The 24,049-nt window shown below is 39.5% G+C and overlaps 2 protein-coding genes across 3 annotated transcripts; one reads left to right on the forward strand and one right to left on the reverse strand.

Annotated features, from left to right (window-relative positions):
- Positions 1-249: 249 nt before the first annotated feature.
- mre11a (MRE11 homolog A, double strand break repair nuclease) lies at positions 250-8,720 on the forward strand. Of its 2 annotated transcripts, XM_046073892.1 has the most exons (20): positions 250-284; positions 832-911; positions 1,130-1,262; positions 1,416-1,576; positions 1,672-1,759; positions 1,890-2,031; positions 2,134-2,248; positions 2,640-2,825; positions 2,942-3,113; positions 3,222-3,302; positions 3,389-3,518; positions 3,622-3,722; positions 3,859-4,029; positions 4,117-4,176; positions 4,260-4,440; positions 6,054-6,140; positions 6,635-6,699; positions 6,816-6,877; positions 7,093-7,186; positions 8,297-8,720. In XM_046073892.1, the coding sequence occupies exons 2-20, from the start codon at positions 892-894 to the stop codon at positions 8,336-8,338; spliced, it is 2,091 nt and encodes a 696-aa protein (XP_045929848.1). In that variant the 5' UTR covers positions 250-284; positions 832-891; the 3' UTR covers positions 8,339-8,720. The 2 variants fall into 2 exon arrangements, with proteins under 2 accessions (XP_045929848.1, XP_045929849.1); XM_046073893.1 differs by lacking the exon at positions 250-284 and having other exon boundaries at positions 651-911.
- A 914-nt stretch (positions 8,721-9,634) lies between these two features.
- On the reverse strand, positions 9,635-22,996 carry tmprss4a (transmembrane serine protease 4a). Its single transcript, XM_046073897.1, has 13 exons — positions 22,958-22,996; positions 14,772-14,826; positions 14,414-14,557; positions 14,047-14,199; positions 13,843-13,969; positions 13,589-13,708; positions 12,966-13,012; positions 12,439-12,601; positions 12,159-12,325; positions 11,767-11,862; positions 11,535-11,677; positions 11,180-11,332; positions 9,635-10,823 (listed from the first exon to the last, which is right to left on the reverse strand). The coding sequence occupies exons 3-13, from the start codon at positions 14,523-14,525 to the stop codon at positions 10,812-10,814; spliced, it is 1,293 nt and encodes a 430-aa protein (XP_045929853.1). The 5' UTR covers positions 14,526-14,557; positions 14,772-14,826; positions 22,958-22,996; the 3' UTR covers positions 9,635-10,811.
- Positions 22,997-24,049: the final 1,053 nt, after the last annotated feature.

The raw sequence follows: 24,049 nt of genomic DNA on the forward strand, positions 1-24,049 counted from the left end.
CGCTGCTGGCATCCACATCAACGTTATATTTGACGGTCAGCTAGATCGGTACGCCTTTATCATTAAAACAGACGTATACCACTTGCTTACCGGAAATGTAGTTTTCCTTCCGCAGAGATTCTGCAGTTCAGAACGGTGATGCTTCAGAAAAAAACTACAATAACTCTGAGCTATCTGTGAGGGGCGGGGAGAGCGTTTGCAAGACTTTCCGGGATTTTTATGGTAAGTTTACCAATTCTGGGACTGAAGAGGAGGTGGGTGGCATGCGATGTTTCGTCCACGTTGTACGTTATAGCAAACACAACAAATACTAACGTTTAACATACACATTACTTGTAGGTTAGACGCAACCTATAAGTAAACATAAGTTAAGTTCGTGTTAGCGAATATCGCGTTGAGAACGTGCTCTTTAGCACAATTAAAAGCTAACGTTACGTTAAGTTTAAGTCGCCATTCTCGCAGTAACATGCCATTCAGTTAGCTACAAGTTACAGTTAGCTACTAATTTACGAACTGATTATTAGATAGACTCATATAATATAACACAATGTATTATAATGTCTCGTAAAATATATTGTTTGGTGACCCCGAGTTTATTAACATGGCTTTTTGTTACAAACCCTGACAATAATGCTTTCATGATTTTTTAACTTACTGACTCCCAAGCTCAAACGTAATCACCATTTGTATTAGCTGTAGCATATGTAACGTTAACTCAGTCCTTGTGATATTTTGTAACGTTAGCATCTCTGTAATGTGTCGCATAATAACCTCCGTAACTTTTCGACAAGAGGTCCAGCGCTAAATATAACGTCACTGGATTGTGTGCAGGGAGGTCTTTTGCTGACCACCTGTCGGGTGTAAACCGATATCCCATCATCCCACAGCATCATGTCGTCGGAGAGCACCTTGTGAGTTTGTTTAAATTATTACTTTTAAGCCAAATATTTTGTGATTGTGATTGTTGGATTTTAACAGAACTCCTGAAATCTATCTAAATAAATAATCTTTGCATCTAGGCAATCTACAGTGCAGTCTAGCAAGTTACGGATGCTAATTTTCGATCCTGATTCAGAATAATCTAGTAGATGAGATCTTTTAAACGACTGTTTGTGTGCTGTCTTTCTAGGGATGATGAGCATACCTTCAAGATCCTGATCGCCACAGATATTCACCTTGGTTACCTCGAGAAGGATGCTATCCGTGGCAATGACACTTATAACACACTGGATGAGATCCTGAAATGTGCCAAGACAAATCAGGTGCGAGCAAGCTGATGTATGTGTGTATGTATGATGGTCAGATGGATGAAAACAGTAAATCAAACTGATCTATGTGTGCTTGAATGGACATCCCAGATTCTACCTGTTCTAAAACTCCTGCTGCTTTCTTTTTGCTTATTTGTTTGCTTGCAGGTTGACTTCATCCTGCTGGGTGGTGATTTGTTCCATGAGAACAAGCCATCACGACGATGCCTCCACAACTGCATCACTATGCTAAGAAAATACTGCATGGGAGACACGCCCATACACTTCAACATTCTCAGTGACCAGACCATCAACTTCAACACAACCCAGTCAGTATCGCTGCTTTTGCGTGGTCATTCTTACAAAACATTATGTTCTTGTTCAGTGAATGTTATATTAATGTTGTTTGCATGATGTGCTGTAGGTTCCCCTGGGTAAACTATCAGGATGAAAACCTGAACATCTCTATTCCTGCATTCAGCATTCACGGTAACCATGATGACCCAACTGGGGTGAGTTGCTTCCAACATAAAAGAAAATTATCACACACACAACACAAGATCTTAATATGAAAGAGTTTGCCTCTGTTTCGTTGTTCCTGTATGCTTGTTTTAATGTCATTTATACTTTCCCACCCTCAAGGCTGAAGGTTTGTGTGCGTTGGACCTGCTAAGTGCTTCTGGTCTTGTCAATCACTTTGGTCATTCCCAGTCAGTGGAGCGGATAGAGATTAGTCCCATCCTCATGCAGAAAGGCAGCACCAAGCTAGCCTTGTATGGTCTTGGTAAGTGTGTTTTGTGTAATCTTGGTACGCATTCTTCCATGATTTATAAAAATAGGAATTGTTGTTTTATTCTAAGTTGTGTGCGTGTGCGTGTGTGTGTAGGCTCCATCCCAGATGAGCGCTTGTACAGGATGTTTGTCAACAACCAGGTAACGATGCTTCGCCCCAAAGAAGACCAAGATGAATGGTTTAACCTCTTCACCATCCACCAGAACAGGTGTGCGCATGCGTTTGTACTGTATGTTGTAGGAAAGTCTGACCCACTGGGAGGGAAGAGCTGTAAATTTTTGTCATACATTACCAAATGCAACAACATTAGATATACGTGCCAGACTGTCATACTGTATGTCCATGTATCTCACACTATGTCCTTCGACAGATTAGAATATGCGTGCGGGAGAGGGAAGTTTTGGTGGTGAAAAATCTACATTGTTTTTTTTAAAGAGGGTGAATAATAGCTTTATATGTTCTACATGCATTGGGGATTGTAAATCTTTACTGCACTACCTCACAAAGCCCGGTTTAGTTATTAATTTTATGACTGCTGTATTTTCCTGTTTCATCTTATTCGTTTAATATTTATTTTCTCTCTGTGTTTTTTTTCCTAGGAGCAAGCACGGACCCACTAACTACATTCCTGAGCAGTTTCTGGATGAATTTCTTGACTTGGTCGTGTGGGGTCACGAGCACGAGTGCTTGATAACACCGACCAGAAATGAACAGCAGCTCTTCTGCGTGACACAGCCTGGCAGCACTGTAGCCACCTCCCTGTCCCCTGGAGAGGCAGCAAAGAAGTAAAAATTAACGCACAAGAACACAGACACACATACACAATGGATAGTAAGCTCAATATTCAGAGCATGTTTTAAAGTGATAAAGTAACCAAAACACCCTGTTTGTGTGGATCTAGGCAGATAGGGCTGCTGAGGGTGAAGGGTCGTAAGATGAACCTGCAAAAGATCCCCCTTAAGACGGTGCGTCAGTTCTTCATTCAGGATGTAGTGCTGGCTGACTACCAAGACCTCTTCACACCTGATACACCCCAGGTCACTAAGAAGGTGGAGAGCTTGTGTTATGCAAAGGTAACACTCCGACAAACATACAGGGCCAGTCTTTCATCTATTTATCAGCCATCTTACCCCTCTTGATCCTCATATGTCCCCCCTTTCTCTCTTTCTGTAATTCTTAAGGTCACAGAGATGTTAGAAGAAGCTGAAAGAGAAAGACTCGGCTGTCCTCTCACTCCAGAGAAACCTCTTATTCGCCTCAGGGTAAGATGTACACACTTGCAGCGTGGCCGAACGCCTCCATATTCACGCTACACATTCAAATTCGTCCCCTTCGTTCCCTTCCCCAGGTGGACTACAGTGGAGGCTTTGAGACGTTCAACACTTCTCGCTTCAGTCAGAAGTTTGTGGACCGCATAGCCAACCCAAAAGACCTCATTCACTTTCTTAGACACCGAGAGCAAAAGGAGGATATCAAAGGTCTGACACAGACTAAATTTAGTGCTATGGATCTACAGTATTCACTAAAGGGTTGACGTATAGTATTGTTTACTTGACATGCTTCAATCTTTGTGCTACGTAGATGATGTCAATGTTGACTACAGCAAACTGTTAAAAACCACAGCAGTTGAGGGTTTGAGAGTGGAGGACCTGGTCAAACAGTACTTTGAGGCAGCCGAACAGGTGCTGTACACACACAGATTTACATTCTTAACACTTATGTCTTAACTTATATGTTTTAACCGTCTATTCTTTGGAAACGTGTGTGTGTGTGTGTGTGTGTGTGTGTGTGTGTGTGTGTGTGCGCATATCTTCACAGACAGTGCAGCTGTCCCTTCTGACGGAGCAGGGCATGGGGAAGGCTATTCAGGAGTTTGTAGACAAAGATGAGAAAGACGCCATCGAGGAGCTGATCACTTACCAGTTAGAGAAGACACAGCGCCACCTCCAGGCCAGAGGAGTAATTACAGAGCAGGATATAGACACAGAGGTAAGGCAGTGGGGGCTGGCATGGGAAGTAGGGAGAAACTGATGTTGTAAGTTTTCTAAGTAAGAGTGCATGTTTTTACATTTTCAGATCCGGCTATACAGAGACTCCAAAAAGAACACAACTGAGGAAGAAAATGAAATCAGAGAAGTAAGTAATGAATACACAAAAGTTAAAGATGTTGTCATGTCTCTTGCGTCTAACTGTGTGTGCTTTATCCCTCTCTTTCTCAGGCTATCAACAGAGCCAAAGCTCACCGTGTGGAGCGTGGCAGTGAGCCTGCAGACCTGGATATATTTGATGAGCTTGCTGATGTTGCTATGGACTCTGATGAAGGCTCAGTCCCATTCACTCCCCCTGCGCGAGGCAGAGGGCGAGCCAGCAGGGCGCGGGGTGGCCGGGGAAGGGGGAAAGGTGAGTTATCATGTTCTCTGTCACAAGTATGAAGGGGAAATAGATGTGCAGAGAGAAATACACAGCGCGCAGACAAGATAGAAATATTCACAATATGCATTGATTATAATGCTCTGTATACAAACTACATAATTGCAAAGGAAGTAAGAGACTTCAGTTAATCAGAATGTACATCTATAACAGCCTAGAACAGCCTTGGAGGATTTAATAGGCTAGACCTACAGCACAAGAGGTTAATAATATGTCATGTGATAAACTCTGGTACAGGTGATTGATTGAAGAAGACTGGCAAGAGTATAATGTGGAATTTAACACAGCCAATAATGATTTTATTTTATGGATTTGTATTGTATTGAATCTCTGAGAATACATGTTGGAGCCTCACATGAAATTAACAACTTTAATACTGTTCAGTCACACTCCTCTTAAATTCCAGCATAGGGAAGTCAAACCTTTTAGATGTTACACACTATATTTATTGAACCATTAGCTTATGAGTACAGAAGCAAATTGCATTCAACAATAAACATTTTTTAGACACCTTATCTTGTATATAGGAGAAAAGATGTCATAATTACAAAATCTGGATGAAGTAGCCTAATTATGTGACAGCTGGAAAGATGCCACTTACTGGCCACTGCTTTGCTCAGTAGAACCACTGCATAGCCACAGTAACGTAAGTTATCAGCTTGATACTTCCAAAAATGCAGATGCTTTAAGTTAGACAATTTGTTGCTAGAAGACTTTATAGAAGGTTTATAGATAACGGTTTAACTACAATATTGAAAGGCTAATATTCACCTTGTAATATTAGAGATCCTGATCTCCTAATTAGGGCTGGGCAATGTGGCCAAAATTGTTATCACGATGAAAACATTTAATATATGTCCAGTTATTAATTATGTGGTTAATCTTTCTTTATGGTCAGAATGGGAAAAACACTCGATGCCAAACACTGGATCACTTAACAAATCTGAGGGAGAACATTCAAAACTATTATGATAAAAAAAATTTAACAAATAAGATTAGTAAATTGTTTTTCAGTCCCTTTTCCTCTACAAAATAAATATTTTATTAGAAAAGTTAAGTGCTAATATGTTTGTGATTCAAATAAATTAAACCAAATATTTATTGACCATATATTGAACATTTATTATATTGTTATTGAGGAAAATTATATTGCGATAATTATCATTATTGCTTTATTGCCCAGCCCTACTCCTAATTATGACATCTTTTCTTATAATTACGAGAGAAGTTGTATAAATTTTTTTTTCTTTGGTGAATGCTGTGCTTCCGTATATGACTGTTACAAACTGGGGGGTGAAGTCCACTATTAAGCATTGTTTTCATTGGCATAACAGTTGTACATAAAAAGGAACTGGTTAGACAAAGATCAAAAAGTGCTTATTGTAGTTTGTGTAATCTTCATATTGTCAACACACAAAATAAGCATCGCTGTTTGAATAACATATGACACTAGCACGGCACTGATAATGTTGATTGTAATTGGCTTTAATTACATTTAATGCAGGAAAACAAAGGACTGTATATAACGATGATGTGTATGGCATCAAAAATCATTGTTCTGAACTGTTTGCCTGTTCTTCCAGGTGCAACTGCCTCTGAACCAAAGCCAACCGGCCGGGGCCGTTCCCAGAAGCCGTCAGCAACAACCCAAAGCAGAAGCATTATGCAAGGTAGGAGAGTGTGAGATTATGATTGTGAGTGTGATGATCTATAGCAGTTGTTCTCAAATCATTTCTGCCACTGCCCCCTTCACTCCCCCACACATGTAAACGGATTGATTCCTTGTAAATCATTAACAATATTGATGCAGCAACAAATAAAAATTGAGCCATGTTGAATTCAGTTGAAATAAAATAAATAATTCAGGTCAGCACATTTTTTTATTTTCCACATAAATCATGTTCATTCCACATATTTTTCCCCTGGTCGTTGGCACCTACAGCGGCTCTATGGTGGCGCAAGGGGGCCCGTGCCCCAGTTTGAGAACCACTGATATATAGATACAAGTCAATGTTCTGTATACAACTCTGTTATGCCAGACCTGATATTAGCACTTCTTACTGGTCCTTATCAGTTTCAGTTTCTTCCTTGCTTTCACCTTTAGTCCTCCCTCAGTGTGTTTCTCTTTCCTCTTCTTTAAACTTCATTAAACTTCATTCTTCAGCATTTCAAGCTACATCCCAGAGATCATCTCGGTCTGGAGCCGCCACATCTTACAAAGCAGAAGAAGTAAGTCAAATGACAACACAAACAGTACAGTTTACAGTACACGCACACCTTATTTTTAATCTGTATGTGAACTGTACCATCCTCCAACCTTGAATCTCATCTTTATCCACCTCCAGGTGACCATTGATGACTCAGATGAAGATATACCTGTAATGAAAGCTACCCGACCTCCTCCAAAGTATGTCTGTTTCGGTCCACAGTATGGTAGTCCAGTTCTTCAAGGGAGAAAAAAAATGTAGTGACAAATAGATGTCTAAATTTTGCACAGTATATGTATATATACACATACACACGCAGTTGTTCTTTCCCTCTTTCTTCCATCAGCTGTATATTTTTACAATTTGAAGGTTTTTATTTATTTATTTATAAATCTAGGTCTTTCTCTTTCCACAGACCAACATCGTCATCATCCTTCACGAAGTACAGCTCACAGAGTCAGAGCCAGTCATCTAGAGGAGTCGCATTTGATGACAGTGATGAAGATGAGGTAAAAAGAGATCAGAGAAAATGATTTAGCATGTCTGTCTGTGAAGGTTCTCAGTCATCCAGGACACAGTTATCCAAGGAATGTTAAAATCAAGGGCAGCTAGACTTGGTTGAAGATACTCCCAGATGTTTCGCCTCTCCAGTTGGCCTTGATTTTAACCTTCCTTGGATTTAGCATGTTTCTTTTTTACATTGGTGAAAAGTGACTTTACCTGTAAAATTTGTAAACTATGTAACCATATCGTTTTCTGGGAATCAAAACTGATCTGAATCTCTTTTAGTGTTATATTTTTAACAAACATATATACCCCTACACTTAGGGGGCTTTCACACCTGAAAGTCCGCACCAAGGTCCGAACCAAAGTTCATGTTTTGATACATTTTGATACATTCGGTTAGTTTTGGTTTGGTTTCACAAACTGCAATTCTGCAACCGCAATAAAGGTCTTTACATATATGTATGTGTGTGTATGTATGTATATATATATATATATATATATATATATATATATATATATATATATATATATATATATATATATATATATATATACATACATACATACAGGAGGAGAAGACAGCAAGCAATCCTTCTGCACCTCTGTTTCATGAGAAACCAAAGATGTAGGCCCATGTGGCATTTTGCTTCTATAGCGGCCGTCTGTTTGAAAAGATGATTTGTCACGGGAGATTTATAATTATGTCCTTATTTCAATGCATTTCCCCGTGCATTTGTTTGTTTCTGGTTTACACATCAACCGCCAAACTTCTGTAAATAGTCTAAAGTCCGAACCATCCAAAAAATGCTTTCACACCAGAAACTAACTGAACCATGGTTCAGTTTGATCCGGACCAAGACTACCTCTTTTCGTCTGACCAAATTTCGTCTGTTTGGTCCGGACCATGGTCCGTGGGAGGTTTCACACCTGCAATTTTGGTGTGGACCAAACGAGGTAGATGTGAAAGCCCCCTTAATCTCACTTTATAATACACTTTATGTACACAAAATGAGCTTAACTATGTAATTATTGTGATTATCCTAACTTTTCACTTGTCCCAGGCCATTTCTTTAATCCTTTTTCCTTATTAATCTCTTTTTTTTGTGATACAGGATAACCCATTCAAAGGCCCCAGCCGTCAAACAAGGAGATAACCATCTTATGTGTAACACTTGTTAATGTTGATTTTCCAAAAGATCTGTAAATGCTAATTAGCAAGTGAGCTGCTGCAATATTGTTCGGAAGGACTTTAAAGTGCATGTTTCAATTTTATCAGCAGCACCCAGTCTTCCTAATGTTGACAATAATTAATTACGCTGGACAGCTATTGTTGCTTAGGTGAAAGGGCTAGGTGAAAGGGCTAGGCTAAACACTAGCTAGGGGGGCAAAGTGGAGGTGGGTCATTTGCTATCCCCCATCTGAACCTACCAACTGGTGGAGCTTATCTGCTACTGTACATCAACATTGTTGGTTTTGTCATTGGCTTTTGTAGTCCTCTGATATTCAGTAAATAATAAATGTTTTTTTCATACATAATCAACTGTCTCTTTGTTTTTGAATAATGGTCTATGACTCCCTCTCAAAGGTTGTGGCTACAGTCATAGAAACAGGCTTGTGGATGTTGGATAAATCTTACAGAGACAAATGTGGCAAAGGAAATGTAATTCTCACTTCTTGCTCCTGCTTGGCTCTTTGTACTGGCTCTCCCTTCTCTGCTGTGTTTCTTCACTTCTCACTGAATAAGTAATTTGTCTGATTGAAATTGTTTGATCGTACAGCATTGTACAAGCAACAATGGAGCCGGCGCTCCATATTTCCTCTGTATTGCAGGTGAAAGTGGTTTTGCTGCAGGTCAACGGGAGAAATGAAAAGTGAAAAGTTTGAGGTAAAGAAAGAAAACTGGTCACACAATAAATTACACTTATCCACCATAGGGGGGTGGTATAATAGAGTCCAAGGCATTTGGTGGCAGAGGAAGAATCATGTCATGTTATATTAGAGTTGAAAACTTGAGGGTGCATTTCATTTATCAAAATAAGGATCTTGTCAAGATGTAGCATAGCAAGTCAACCTCTTCCAAACAGTCTTTTAAAGTAATCAAGTTATTTTATATTCATCCGATGATTTATCAATTTCACTTTCTTTCACAATACCATGTCACGTTCAACTGATTGTTGATGAAAATTGTCATTTGCGTCATCTTTTGTTCACAATTGATATAATGCTTTACATATGTTCCCATTGTTCCTTTTGTTAACTCCGGGTCAGAGGGTGTGTGCGTGGGAGGACGACACTGAATGATGGAATAAAGGAGAGATCCAGTTTCCAACACATAACACTTGCAAAGAATACCAAGTTGTGTCACAAAGCATTTGTTCTAATTGCCAAGTGAAAGAAGAATGTCTTTATTTACAACATATTTACAAGTATATAAAATGTACCATATATACAGTTAAATGTTACCAGCCAACCTGTGGCTAATAATTTTATAATCTCACACAGTATACAATGTTAACTATTACTTTCAATTTTGGAAATTTATGCTTGTTTTGTGTCCATCTCTATAGACCAGAGAATGATAAAAAAAAAAAAACATAGCTTGATGTATTATTTTACTTTGCTACAAATGGAATGATTACTTGATGGGGTTTTGCCTGAGTGCACAAATATTTTGTGCATACTATACTCTTTTGCTTGCTTTCAAATTGTAGGAAATTACATTTATATCCTTTTAGAAGGCAAAAACTTAGTCACCACCACTGAATATTCTGGCCATGGTGCGAGTTTTGTAAATGCACGCTGGATATCTGATTGCACTTTGAATGTAGTGGCACCATAAACACATAACGTGTGACTTGAGTTATAGCCTTCAGTGCATTATTAGACTAGTTACTGGACTCATCTGTACATATAGTAAGGCCAATAAATTCCCACCTTCCACGTAAAGTGCTCATGTAAATAATCTGTGGGAGGAAGCAAGCACACCCTATGTGCTGTAAAAAGGTGCATTTAACCATTAATAGGGATACACATCGGATCAACTGAATCAGCACAATAAATGCATTAATCTCCTGGTGTCACTTTTACAGTATTGGTGATATTAACCTGAGGCTTCACAGTGACTTCTGCTGGCATTAATATAGCATAGGTTTACCCTGTCTGTCACCTTTCTTTACAGAGCAGTTTAACATATGAACCCTCGTATCACATTGCACACCGAAAATCAAGTAGTCAAGTACATTATGTCTGAGGTCCGCCAGTCTTGTTTTCACAGTTAAAACAAAACTCATGAATCGGCAAACTGTGTCTGTCAAATGACAACATTGTAAAAGCTAAAAACATCCCAGACTGGCCACCAACAGATAACAAACATAAATACACTTGTCTCCTGAGATAAGAACCTGAAATGGCACAAACAACACCTGAAATAAGTTTGTGTGAAGCGTATGGTGTGTGTGCATTGTTTTTATCTATGGCTGTGTTTAACAGTTCCTCTGTGTTGTTGCTGAGACTGATCTTCGACTTCCTCTTTCCCTCCTTCTGGCTCCCATCATTAGTCAACCACATTGAAACAGAAGCGTTCTTTTGGTTTCACAGTATGTCCAAGGTAGACTGGATTGGAGGACCTCAGGGGTTTTTCTGGAGGGATTAAATAAAAATTACCAGAAGGGCTTTGCATGCATTGCAATTCTCATTTTTGGTCTTGTAGTTTCATGTTAACAACAAACTTTTTAAAACTAGAGCTACTACAGGTGGAAATAATTTTGTTGTGATATGATTTCCTCCCAGAACTCATACTATAATTTTCATTCAGGTCCACTTATTAGCTTTTCTGGAGCTTCATAAGTTTTATCAATTCAACCAAGTGCAATACAGTTGAACTGAGCAAACTACATCCTCTTAAGGCAGACTGTGTGATGTAGTTGAAAGCTACAGAAAAAGCTGGTAAGTGGACCTTGCAGACACAGAAACTTAGCATTTTCTGTATGCTGTACCTCAATGACTGTGTAAATCCAGTTTAGCATCTCTTCCACGTTGCTGTAGACACCCGGCCTTCCCTGCCTTGCACAGCCAACGCCCCAGCTCACTATTCCAACCAGATGCCATTTAGAGGAGGTGAAGTACACCAAAGGACCCCCGCTGTCCCCCTGGGATTCATTACAGAACAATAACATTTTACAGCAATTTAATAACCAAACCATTTGCCAAAAGAGAACAGTCAATATTGGATGATTCCACAAACTATGACTAGTACTGAACTTAAGTTAAAATTTAATTTACATATCAGATGTTCTTTATTTTTGGAATCTTGATCAATATTGATTGTAACTAGAATTAGTGGACCGTTACCTGGCAGGCATCTACTTTCCCCTCCAGGAAACCAGCACAGATCATCCTTTGGGTTATGGCACCACCATACATTGATGGGCTGGAACATGTAGCCCGGTCTATCAGTGGGACAGAGGCCTTCTGAAGCGAAGGAGAAACCTTACCTGGAGTCAGAAAAAAAGAGTGAGTTATGGTGCCAACTTTGGACAACCAGTTGACGACGATGATGAGAGGCAGTGTGTAGGTTTCTCACCGTTTTCCTCCAGGTATCCCCAGCCAGTCACAACCAATGAGGATTTGGCTGGGAGGTCAAAGGCTTTAGGAGGCAGACAAACCGGCTTATGGCCCACTGAAAGACAGGAGCAGTGCATTCATTTTGAAAAAAGAATTATTATTATTTTGCTAGAGTTATCAGTTAAAAGTTAGTTACCAAATGATTACACTGGCTGAATTAATCTACAATGAAGAGCTTGTTGTTAGACAAATATACCACTAGAGAGTAAAGCCTACTTAATTTATATTTACTTCATCATGTTAAATTTCAACAACAGACTCTACAGTGTAAGGTAATCAATATGCTAATAAATATACAAATCAGTAAGGAGCAGTGATTTTAGTCGGTGAGTTTTCAAGTTAAAGTCTAACCTCCCACTGTGATTGGGCTGCTGAGTCTCATCAGTGCCACATCATAGTCGCTTCGTTCTGCATCGTAGTCTCCATTCACTATGATCCTGTCCACATAGGAACCTCCCAGTGTGCCCATGTATGTCCGGCCTGACACCACTCTCCAGCGACTCACTTCCTTTTTATTGCTGCAGGGCCCAGAGGAAGAGAGCAAGGAGGAAGTGTGGGCATGAGTTTATGAATTAGATGTTAATCACAAAAGAAATTCATTGGAAATGGTAGATATGGAAACTATACTGACCCAGTGAAGCAGTGGGCAGCAGTGACAACCCAATTCAGTGACACCAGCGAGCCTCCACATCTATGCGAGCCTCCCTGCTGCAAGCTAACCTGCCAGGGCCAGTCCTCAATGAAAGCATCTGTACCCCCGACAATACGGTCCTGAAGGCCCACCTGTCCACAGTCTGACAAAGTTATCTTGTTATTTCCAAAGATTATTTTTGTTTGCACTGGTCCATTTCAAACTCACTTTTATTTTATGTCTTTGTTGATTTATCCATCTAGATCCTTCTATTCATACAATAAAGGTCGGGTTAGACAAGTTCTCTTCCTCCACAAATTCTTTTTGATTTGTTGTAAAAAATGAAGGAAACTACTCATGTGTTGCTAAGAAAGAATTTTGCTGCCTAATACTGGCATGTATGGGCCTGTCAGTGTGAAATTGGTCACACAAATCTTCCAGCCACCACCCATGAGCCCTCAATCTGCCTTGTTAAAACTGTAAACAATGTTAGTGACGGTGGTTGCCAAACTAAAAATACAACTCACCTGAGCAGGACAGAGATATCACAGATCCGGATTTGCATACACTGCTGCTGGGGGGAAAAAGGTATTCATCAAATATTTAGAGTTACATATATACCACAGATGCCCACACAATAAGTCAAACAAGGCAAAATACACAGTCAAATGTTGACCTAACTTCACCTTCATGCTGAACTTTGTCTCTGTTTCCCTTCTGCTGTGTTTGAGTAAAATAACTGTTTCGTTTATTCGCTTTCGGAGTAGATGAGAGAGAGGGAACAAAAACTGAAATTTTTTGTCTTTTAGGAACAGAAATTGTGAGAACTCGTGTACAAGAGACATGAGGGGGGAGGACTAGAAGTAGAAGGAAAGATAAGTGTTAATGTGCTTTCCTTTTGAAGTCACTGGTCACTTTTTTAGTGCTGAGGGGAATCAGTTCTTAGTCTAAAGCTGCATCTTTTGTCAGTCTTGACATAAAAGGTTATGTTAAAAGCGACAGCACACAGTAAGAGTTTTTCTAAACTGAACAGATTCTTTTTAGATCACTTCAGCTGTGTGAGGCATTGACAAATAATGCATTCATGAATTCTGATGTTAAAAGCATTTGATTTTCCTATTAGATGATGCCTATTAGATGCCTTCCTTACCGGTCAATGGTAGCCTGATATGTGGGTGTGGTTGTAGTCCCAGGCCTGATAGCTGTGAATGGTCCAGTTTTCAGGGAAGATATTAAATCGCTCACTTGAATATAGGTGCTGCGAGGATTACTGTCAAGACAGAATGGGGAGGATGTAAGACTTGATTTCAGGTCAAATAACCCAGTTTTTAAATTTGCAACACCGTCTATACGATGGATATAATCTAATAATAATAGAGTCATCCTTGGTGGGTGTGAACTCACTATGTGTATCCCAGTTGTTTACATGCTGTCTCTGTGTGCTGCTGGGTCCAGTCGTCACTACACACACTCCGCCAACCAGAGCCAGGACTGTACACCTGTAGGATATGCTGATTTGTCATGAGACGCACTGGAGGGAAGAATGGCACAGAGAGTTTTTGTGTCTGTTATGACAAAGCAAGAAAATAAGAAAGGTGTTTGTTTTACCTGGAAATGTAGTGTTGACCTTAACATTGGACACACAAGTCATTTCATCTTCTCCTCCAGCACAGTCATCTATCCCATCACAGGCTTTGTCTATTGGGATGAACTTCACTGAACGCATGCAGAAGAAGTATTTGCTGTCAATCAGCTGCTTAACTAGTGGGGAAAAAAGGAGTGGCATATTGGAGGGACAGGTTAGGTAATTGTGCTTGGATGATTTGATAAACATTGAATGACACTTAATCCTGTCCTGTTGCAAAATATGTTTCCCTACTATGGGCAGCAGTGAAGGCTGATGGAAATATGATACCATCCTGAACTGTATGCGTATCCTTGGAGGAAGAATATACTATCTGTAATTGTGACTCACTGAAGTATGCTGCGGTGGCCAATAACCCCAGTAACAGCACAACTACCACGACAATCAGCAACACCAGCTTCCTCCTAGACGCCTTGTCTTTCTGAGTCTTTAGCACCGTCATGGGTCTTCTGTGGCGGCCTGGCCGTGGAACCACTTGGTAGTAGAGGGAAGCAATGATAGAAAAGGGAAATGAAAAGATAGAAATGAAGTTGGAAAAGGGGTAGAGAAAATTAGTTATGTGTGTGCTGTATGTGCTGAACGTCCACCACTACAGTTTCCAAGTATTTAACAGGATATTCATACAATTTCGTAAACATCAGTTCGGCAACATAAATTAACACAAAACCAACACCAACCCACAGCTTACCTGCCTTCCTGGGATTCAAGGGTGCAGTGCTTTGCTCAGGTACCTGGTCGCTCGTCTGAGGAAAGAATAACAAAGGTACATAAGACAAGTTGAGAACAGGTGTCGAAACAACAATGTGCATCACATTGCTGAGAAAAAATAGACACTTTGCTTCTAGGTGTAGGTATGTGATTGTGTAACTTTGTGTGTAAGTTTACACTTAATGATCTGTTTGCGTGTGACTTTTTGTGTTTATTTCAAGGCAATTGTTCGAATACATGTGAGAACAAATTGCATCTGTCTTTCCAAACACGCTACAAAACCTTGAAAACTTGAGCCATGTGTTAAACAGGTGTAGATTACAATGCATATATCCATGAAAGGAGTCACAAAGGATTACTGATAATACATACATGGATCATAGTGTCTCACTATGAGTTGTCACATTACACCGATTTCCTTTCTTGCATATGTGTCAAGTCACTCCATATGCACAATCTGTAATCAGGCAGGGCCCACCATGCGAGTCTTCCACTGAAATTAATCTGATATCCCTGACATCATCTGTAGTGTCACGGGGTGGTAGTATAGTGAGAGGGGTTGCCACCCTTGTACCACAGGAGGCAGGTTAAAGACCCATGCTACTAAGTATCTATGGGCAAGATATCAGCTGTATCCCGGTTGCATAATTGCACATATTGCTTTTCAGTCTGTATTGTGTGTGTGTGTGTGTGTGTGCGTGTGTGTGCGTGTGTGTGTGGAGAGAAAAATTACAAATTCAATGACAGTAGTTATGTCACATTACAGGGGCAATTTCCTCCAAGTCTGTGCTTCCCAAACATTTTTTGACCCCTTCAAATGAACGAAATTTTCCCATCTCAGATAATTTTCACATGAACAATTATCAAAGCAAAACACACTGGAGAAAACTAAACTAAACTGTATTCTCCTTTCTTGTCTTGATAATCATCAGTCAGATTTATCTTGGGGCCCCATGCTGGATCCTGGTCCCCAGGTTGGGAGATCACTGCTCTGACTCCCCACGTAATGGCAGGTCTTTCCAAACAACAGAAGACTCTGCACTTTCATCCCAGATTCCAGATTCTCAATCCCAGTCTCATTTAAGTCAAACATTTGCATTTTCGCATCAGGAAGTTGCCCTTAAATATAAAGCATATACACCAGTGGTGTTTGAGGTTATGTGAGTTATATAAGCTGTCTTTTTGTGTCACCTGATGGACAGCTGGTAAACTGTAGGCCCAAGGTAAACACCGCTAACTGACGACTGCTTGAGCAGAAACACCTTTATAAAGGAGTGCTTGCAAATATTATTAAAACATTTTATCTGTAATATATTTATATATATATATATAAATATATTACAGATAAAATGTTTTTTAAGCTTGTGCATTGAGCAGCAAACTTTGTACATAACTCATTACAGTAATGTTATTTGTTTTTGCAGTAACATGTCATGTTAAAGGATTACCATTTAACATTGTTTTCACATTGTCATTTGATATATTGCATGATAAAAATATGATTATAGCGACTTTAAAGTAAAGTAACGAGTAAAATAGCATTGTTGGCCATAGAGTAATTAGTAAAGCAATTACTTCTTAAATTACTTATGTGTATTGAATTATTACATGTTCAAGTCACTTGCCCCTTCTTGTCACATTATATTTCCAGACTCCACCAGTTGATTAAGCTGAATGCAACATTAATCAACTGAGGAGGGAACAGTGGATTATGGGATAATGAGTGGCTACAAGGATACATCCATTCAACTTCAAGCTAAAACTGAATTTGGACACAACTAGTGACTCAATCCCTACTAGCTCTGACAGATATTTTATAACCCTAAGGAATTCTGGCAAACAAAAGAAAGTTATGACACCACACTTGGAAATAGAACTGAAATTATTTAGTCCCAATCCATTTCCTGGTGCACAAACTGAGATTATATGCGTTGTGGCACTTTCACTTTTAAGTTACTCATAGTGCATTTTCCATAGTTGTCTGATAGTGTAGCCTAACATGTATATTTTTATTAATCAAGGCAAACATCCTGTTGTGTTATAGCTCAAATATCACATCAGTAACGCTCCTGACTGGCCTATTTAGAGGATTTCAGCAGATGGTATATACTGATGGTTTGAAGAACACCTCGTTCAACCTTCTTCTTCTTCTTTTGTCTTGTACTCACAGCTTATCATTCACTGTTTGAACTACACACACATTTACACTATATATGTTAGCTGATAGTTTGTTAAAAAAACATCTAGTGCAATCTTTGATTACTATGTAAATAGTTGGCAGAACCATAAACAAAACAACTAATGGGAACACTGATACTGTACTGTAACTACGGTAGCTGTATACTGTTCTCTAATTTTCACTTCTGCTTTTAAGGCATTGGGTAAATTCCCTCATTTGTTTATTTCTTTACTGCCAGGTTAATTCTGCTGTAGTTATTTCAATTCAAGGAAACACTCAAAAGAGAGGTTAAAATAATGGCTGATGCAGCTGGTTTCCTGTCTTGTCCCTCAAAAGAATTACACTCATCATTATTTTCAACTGACATAAATCTCACTGGAAAGAATAAGAAACATTAGGGGAAACCATCATCTCCTAATGGTGTTGGTACGAGTGGTGGTATGAGTTGACTGGATGAATGAGACAGCACAAAAAACGTGGGAGGGCCATCTAACCTGGGAAACCAGAAAGATGGCTAAAGAAAATCATGTTGCCGAGAGTGGATAACACACATACCTGAAAATGGTTTTGTTATACCATGACATATGATGAAAGTGTCTTCTGGGAAACACAAGTGTCGTCATTGGTATCACGACTAACACAAACCATTTTATGACCCAAAGCAATATTTCAAAACAGTCACTTTTAGCCAAGCATTACCACACTAATGGATTACTTCTGCAATCAGTTAATGTGTTAAACCTCGTTTTGTCAGTAAACCCAGCAATAATTGGAACTACTCCAGCGAAAAAAGCATAACTGGGATAAAATCTTTGACATGCTAAACCTTTTGTTCAAACGAGGTGTTCTGTTTGCCTCTTCTCAGCTGTGTTGGATTATATTCCTCTAAACTGAAAAGTTCACACAAGGGCTTTTGAGAAATTATCAAAGGCAGAGATCTAGACCAGAGGTCACTAATAGGCGGACCGCGGTCCGGATCCGGACCCAGCCGCCGTCCTCTCCGACCTACAGCCCATTTATTATTGAGACTTACTACCTCGTACGGAGCGTTTCTATTTTAACCCGCGCAGCTTTTCTAGCATTTACTGTACTGGTTTATAGGACCAGGAAACTCTCAGACCAATCGCATGTGCTCCAATCGTCTCATGTGACGCTGCTCAGCCAATCAAATCTGTGCATACCGATGCTTGCGAGTCGAGTCCGCGAGATTCACCGGAGACGTTTTGGAAACACACCCGACTTGAGGAGACGAAAGATAAAAGAGATTTCACATGACTTTTAATCAAGAATGTACAGATTTTTACATGTACATTCCTCCCACGGGCAGTTCAAAACCAGAATATCTCATAGATCTCCAATATGCTAGCTGGAGCTCACGTTTCTCACTGAACAACAGAAAGTAGGAAAGTGGTAGCTCTGTAAGAGGAAATGAAAGAGAAGAGGAGGCATTACAGCTGTTCATTTGTGTGTTTATTATAAAATTGGTTAAGACTACACTTCATCACTTCAAGCTACACTTTTTATTAATTTTTTTCTAAAAATTTAATTTAGTTTACTTCAATTTAGAATTTATTATTTGAATAGTTATTATTTATTATCCTTCCAGTTTGATGTGAAAACTGACTGAAATATTATTTGATTTGACAGTCCGTTATAGGTTATAGTACTGAATGATGACGCAAGTTCGTCGTTTGGATGTTCCGGACCTTTGCTTCAGGAAATTTTCTCTAACTGGACCTCTTTGAAATCTAATTGAATACCCCTGATCTAGACCATTGCAGTCCCTGCGTGTTTATTATTTAAAGGCACCTTTATATGGACCGAAGTGCACATTAGACTGTAGGTAGTGTTGAGTAGGCTGCCCTCGAGCAGGTCAACACATATACGGTATGCTTGTATAGGTGGGTAGTGCACACATACAATTTGCAATAATGTGTCTGTCTAGTTTGTCATGCAGGTAAAATAAACTCAAAGTTGTTACTTCCACACATAGGAAATAAAACTATCAATCAACATGAACCTTACCTGCACCAGAAGCTGCCACTGGTTGAACACAAGTAAGCAGCACCTTTGGTATGACAATGTGTCTTTGTACCACAGTATGATAAAAAGTACATAACCAAGATATACAGTGATATTCAAATGGCCACCCCATGCAAATCAGTGCCCTGGCTTGCCATCTTGTCAATATATATGATTCTACTTCCAGTTGCACTCACCCACATGATGTTTCCTTTCTTGGTAAGGCCTAGATGCACCTTATCCGACTCGGAGCACAGAGTAATCAGTACCCTCCCTCCCTGGAGGTGGGTCTCCCCAGTAACTCACTGTCCCCTGTATGTCCTTCGTCCTCTTCCTCTCACCCTACTTCTCCACTGGCTTACACTCCAACACCTGGTTTGATTAAGTCTCTCTGTCCCTCCCTGTCTTTCTACAGCACTGTAACTGAATCTGGCTTGAAGGGTGCCTCACTTGCCCTTGTATGAAACCCCAGAGCTGTAATAAAGAGTCCTGTGTTTCGACGATCCGCAGATTCAGACAGAGCTGTTTTTGAATGACCAAGCCCTGCTGACAAAACAAAACAAAAGTTTTCCAGGTAACCTGACACTTAAACCCTCCTCTCTCTGTCTTTCCCTACCTGTGTGCCTTCCTCAGTTTTGTCCCTCCTCCAACACACCCGCCCCTCCAAACTTTATGAAACCCTCTGGACAGAAAGCACACCATCTCATTTTTTTTTACCCCCTTTTGTGTCCCATACTCCTTAGATCCCCTTCAGTGCCTCTTTGCCTCGCAGTTTTTACCCAAACATACACCCACACAGCCTCGCGTCTGCACAGATACAAATGCATTCAAAACCACGGACGTGGCAGTGTCTCACTTATGCACACACAAACCCAGACACAACATGAAGTCTACTGGTTTGTGCAGTATTATGCCCTGAGGCTGAGGTGTATCTTTTCTCCCCTGTTTTGTTTTGACAGACTAATGAGAAACCAGTCAGTTCTGACACCAAATTGTGACTCATGCCGTACCACATCTCATATTATGAGCCTAACAGAAATATGACAAATACACTCAATGCCCTACCCGAGCCTATAGCCATGCTAGTGGCTGTTAGAACGTACATAGGCACAGCAGTGCTTTGAGCTACATGCTAACGGCAGCATGCTGACAAGCTCGCATTCACAATGTTAACATACTTAAGTTTAGCAGGTACAATGTTTATCCATAGACTGTTTAAAAGAAGTGGGCGTAGCCGCTGTTAGGTCACTCCTTGGTTTGTAGACTATTGTTTAAAGCCTCGAGTTTAGCATTTTGGCCGTCACCATCTTGTTTTTTTTGGAATCAGAAGTGACCACATTTGGTCGAGAGGGTGGCACTGAGGGAGGGATACGCATTGCAACACCTGACAGATCGCTGTGGTAGTGACTTCTTGATCACGAGGTAACCACGCCCTAAAGCATACCCTGCTTTATTATCTATTTTACTCTAAATGGGACCATAATTTACTAAATGAACATCATGCTGCATTGAAGAACACTTGAAACTGGTGATTGAGACCATAAATTCATTAGGAAATTGTTTTACAGAGGTAATAAATCAAGTGAGAAGTAGGGCTATTTTCTTATATGCTCATACATTCAGACTTCTTCCTGCTGGCCATTAGAATGCAGGGTTAAGGCAGGTTCTTGCTTATGTTTTTCCACAGTCACCATCTTAGTGTGGTGCATGCTAACATTTTCTTATTAGCACTAACCACAAAGTATTGTTGAGGCTGCTGGAAATGTTAGCAGTATTTGGTCATGAACCAAAGGGTTAGACAAACAAATAATTAACCTTATGAAAGTGTTAAATCACGTCAGTAATTAGCATTCACCCTCTGGGAGCAATGAATGTCTTTATAAAATTTCATGGCCATCCATTAATAGTTGTTGAGATATTTCAGTCTGGACCAAACAGACCAACAGATGGTTGTGTGGCTAAAATAGATTGAATATGCCTTTATGCAGACTTAAAGGTTAACTGAAAATGGAATTACACATGTCAGAAATATACTTTCTATGCGTTAGGTAAAACATACAAGAATGTCACAGTTGGAGGCACACCTAAGTCGTGATGTCACTGGCACTGATTAAAAAAAAACACAAAAAACCTGTTTGACATTGATTGTGGCTAGATGTGCAACATGCCTGACGCGTCAACCCATGTAAAACAATACAGCAGCACATTTCTGTTAAATTACCCTTTAATGATACACTCAATTACCTCTGTGGTCATTAGGTCAGTGCTTCTAAAAATGAAGCCCCTGTGTGTGTTATGGGACACTGAGCAGAGACAACTGAGGAGGAAAAAAGCTTGATGTGAGAAAAAAGACTGATAAGGTTGGCTGAAGAGAAAGGTTGGCTGAAGAGAAAGGGCCATTGTTAGTGTTGTGTTGCTTGACCTGGACTATTTGATTGCAATGAACTCACTGCCAGCCTTTCCTCACTTGTAAATTTTGGTCTTTGGTAGGTGAGTAGGTAAGTAGGTAGATAGATACATACATAAATACATAAATAGAGCTTCATCAGCAGATCACTTTGAGGTTCTGGTTTCACCCCTGAATGTTCTCCACACAAGGTCTCTTTCAGCCAATATCCTACATTAACCTTGTTGACATTCAGGTTGCCATAAAGTTGCCATGGTATTTAGAGGCTCCTCCCTGGTATTAAATCTGATGCATGACCTCATTTTCTGTTTGCCTCTCTGAGCTTAGTTAAACCCAATTGAGTGTTATTTAGACATCTGTCTGTAAAATGGTGAGGTACAAAAATCAACCCACAGTGTGTATCATATACTGTAATCCACCTACGTTCCATTCCCTCTCAAATTTCCCTCAGAGTTTACAGTGTACATGAAGATTGTGCCGCCATAGCGTTTATCCTGTTTGACATGGTTTAACAATGGCTGACAAGAAGTTTGCACATACTATAAAAGAGACGATGAGAGCAATTCACATATCTAATAAATCTATTGTACGCCCTTGTTTGACTCTAAGCTTCCATTGTTCCGCTGAGTCAAACTGCTTAATTTTGTTCATCAGCTCTCACAGCACGACAGCCAAAAACACAGTCCATATCAGACTAATGACGTTTGTTGGTTTTCTTTGTCAGTGAAACAACATGTTGCTGCTAAAATCAGGGGTGTTTATTTTTGAAACTGGGTGCATGTAAAGCTCAAGGACAACTAAAGAGACTGCTGATTTCCTGAACTGTTCATAGTCCAGATGGGTTACATATTAATAGATCCATGTAGGGCTATTGCTATTTTTGTATTTACAATGTAATTAAGAATATGTTCCAACTAAGAGAATTGAAGTTAAAGTATTTTCAAACAATTACATTACTTATTCTCTAACAGCATCTTAGGAAAATATTATTTTCTCATTAACTTGCAAACAGTGCAGCAACAGATTCAAATTCTGTACAAATGTCTGCGACAAAATGTTGATTGAAGCATTTGAAGCATTTTGGTTACAAGACCAATTTTGAACAAAGCAAAAGAAACATGAATATGGAAAACCATTGTAGTCCGATTAGAATACAAATCTGATCTCTTACTGGCAAAACACATTATTAAAACCATTGAAAACCATTGGCAATAAACTTTAAAAAGGTGGCTGATAATGCAGATTAAAATCTGGACCTCTCCTTTAAATCATTACGAGTTCTTATCAGGCTGGCGGTTCACAAAAGTTTAGGAAACTTGATTAGAGATGGATCAAAGTTCTTTCCTGAGTTGGCTGAGTTTGTAAAACACAACCACGTGTATAAAAATCAACTACCACTCATATAGTATACCTTTCATTCTTCTATTCTCCCAACAATGATTTTGTTGTCAAAGAAATGTGATACAAACATTACTTATCAAGATGCCTTGGTACACACAAGCAGACATCATTCAGATGATACACACAAGCAGACTCATAGCATTGTACTCTTTCTCACCTGTGGAGTAGCTGTCACCCTGTCACTCCTAGTCCAGAAAGCGTGTGATGGTCAGTGAGCAAAATTCAGCATCTTTCTCTAAAGAGTTTCTCAGCTAACCTTTATTGCTTTAACAGGGAGCAACCTTCAAAGTTCCTTCAACCCACCTCTCTGCCCTCCACTTCTACGTCAAACAATTTATCTGCCCCCCCCCCCCCTCCTGTCTCTCTCTCTCTCTCTCTCTCTCTCTCTCTCACACACACACACACACACACACACACATACACACGCCCAGCACCTCAGCTTAACATCAAAGCCTTTTCGCCACCAACTACCCACCAGTCAAGGCACCCAAACGCTTCCTTTGTCCACAGAGGTGTGTATTTTGTGAAACTTGATATTAAGCTGGAGAAACGTTTGGGGAAGTGCGGATTGAAAAATAACTGGTTAATAATTAACACCTTCACATTTCATGTTACCTTGACTATAAACAATATTTGTTGTCTTAGTCCCATCTGTGAAACTCACACTGTTTGCATGTTTTTAACTGATTTTTCTTTCTTGAAAATGACACAAATATTATTATAAATTTTTTAATGTTCAAAAGAAAAGTGGCTCAAAGGGCCAAATTCTTTTCAAGCTAATGGTATTCTGGTCAGTTATGTGATATATTTATGTAAGTATAGAGTGAAACGGAACTTGGAAAATATGAATGACATTTCCTGGTTATGGGACAGAAGAAGGAGAAGTAAAAACATAAATGACTAAACTGGATAAAACTAAGAGATATTCAAGCTCAACCTAGAATGTCTGTGATAATAAACACTTTTCTTCCAAAATTGTATAAATTTATTATATATTTAATTCCAGAATCTTTTTATCTCAGGCATTTAAATTAGATCAAGAGGTTTAATTGTGTAGATATTCCAGAAATAATCCACACCAATTCAAGTGACCGAAGTCATGCATCATTTACCTTAAGGAACACAAAAAATTTTTTGAAACTGGTGTCATTGTGTCAGCTGCTGCCCACCATACATGACTGACAATATTAAGTGAATAGGTTTACAGTATAAGGAAGTATTGTGGTGTCTGCTGAGAAATATGAATTAT

The sequence above is a fragment of the Micropterus dolomieu genome, linkage group LG17 (genome assembly GCF_021292245.1).
Source record: "Micropterus dolomieu isolate WLL.071019.BEF.003 ecotype Adirondacks linkage group LG17, ASM2129224v1, whole genome shotgun sequence".
In the NCBI taxonomy this organism is placed as follows: Eukaryota; Metazoa; Chordata; class Actinopteri; order Centrarchiformes; family Centrarchidae; genus Micropterus; species Micropterus dolomieu.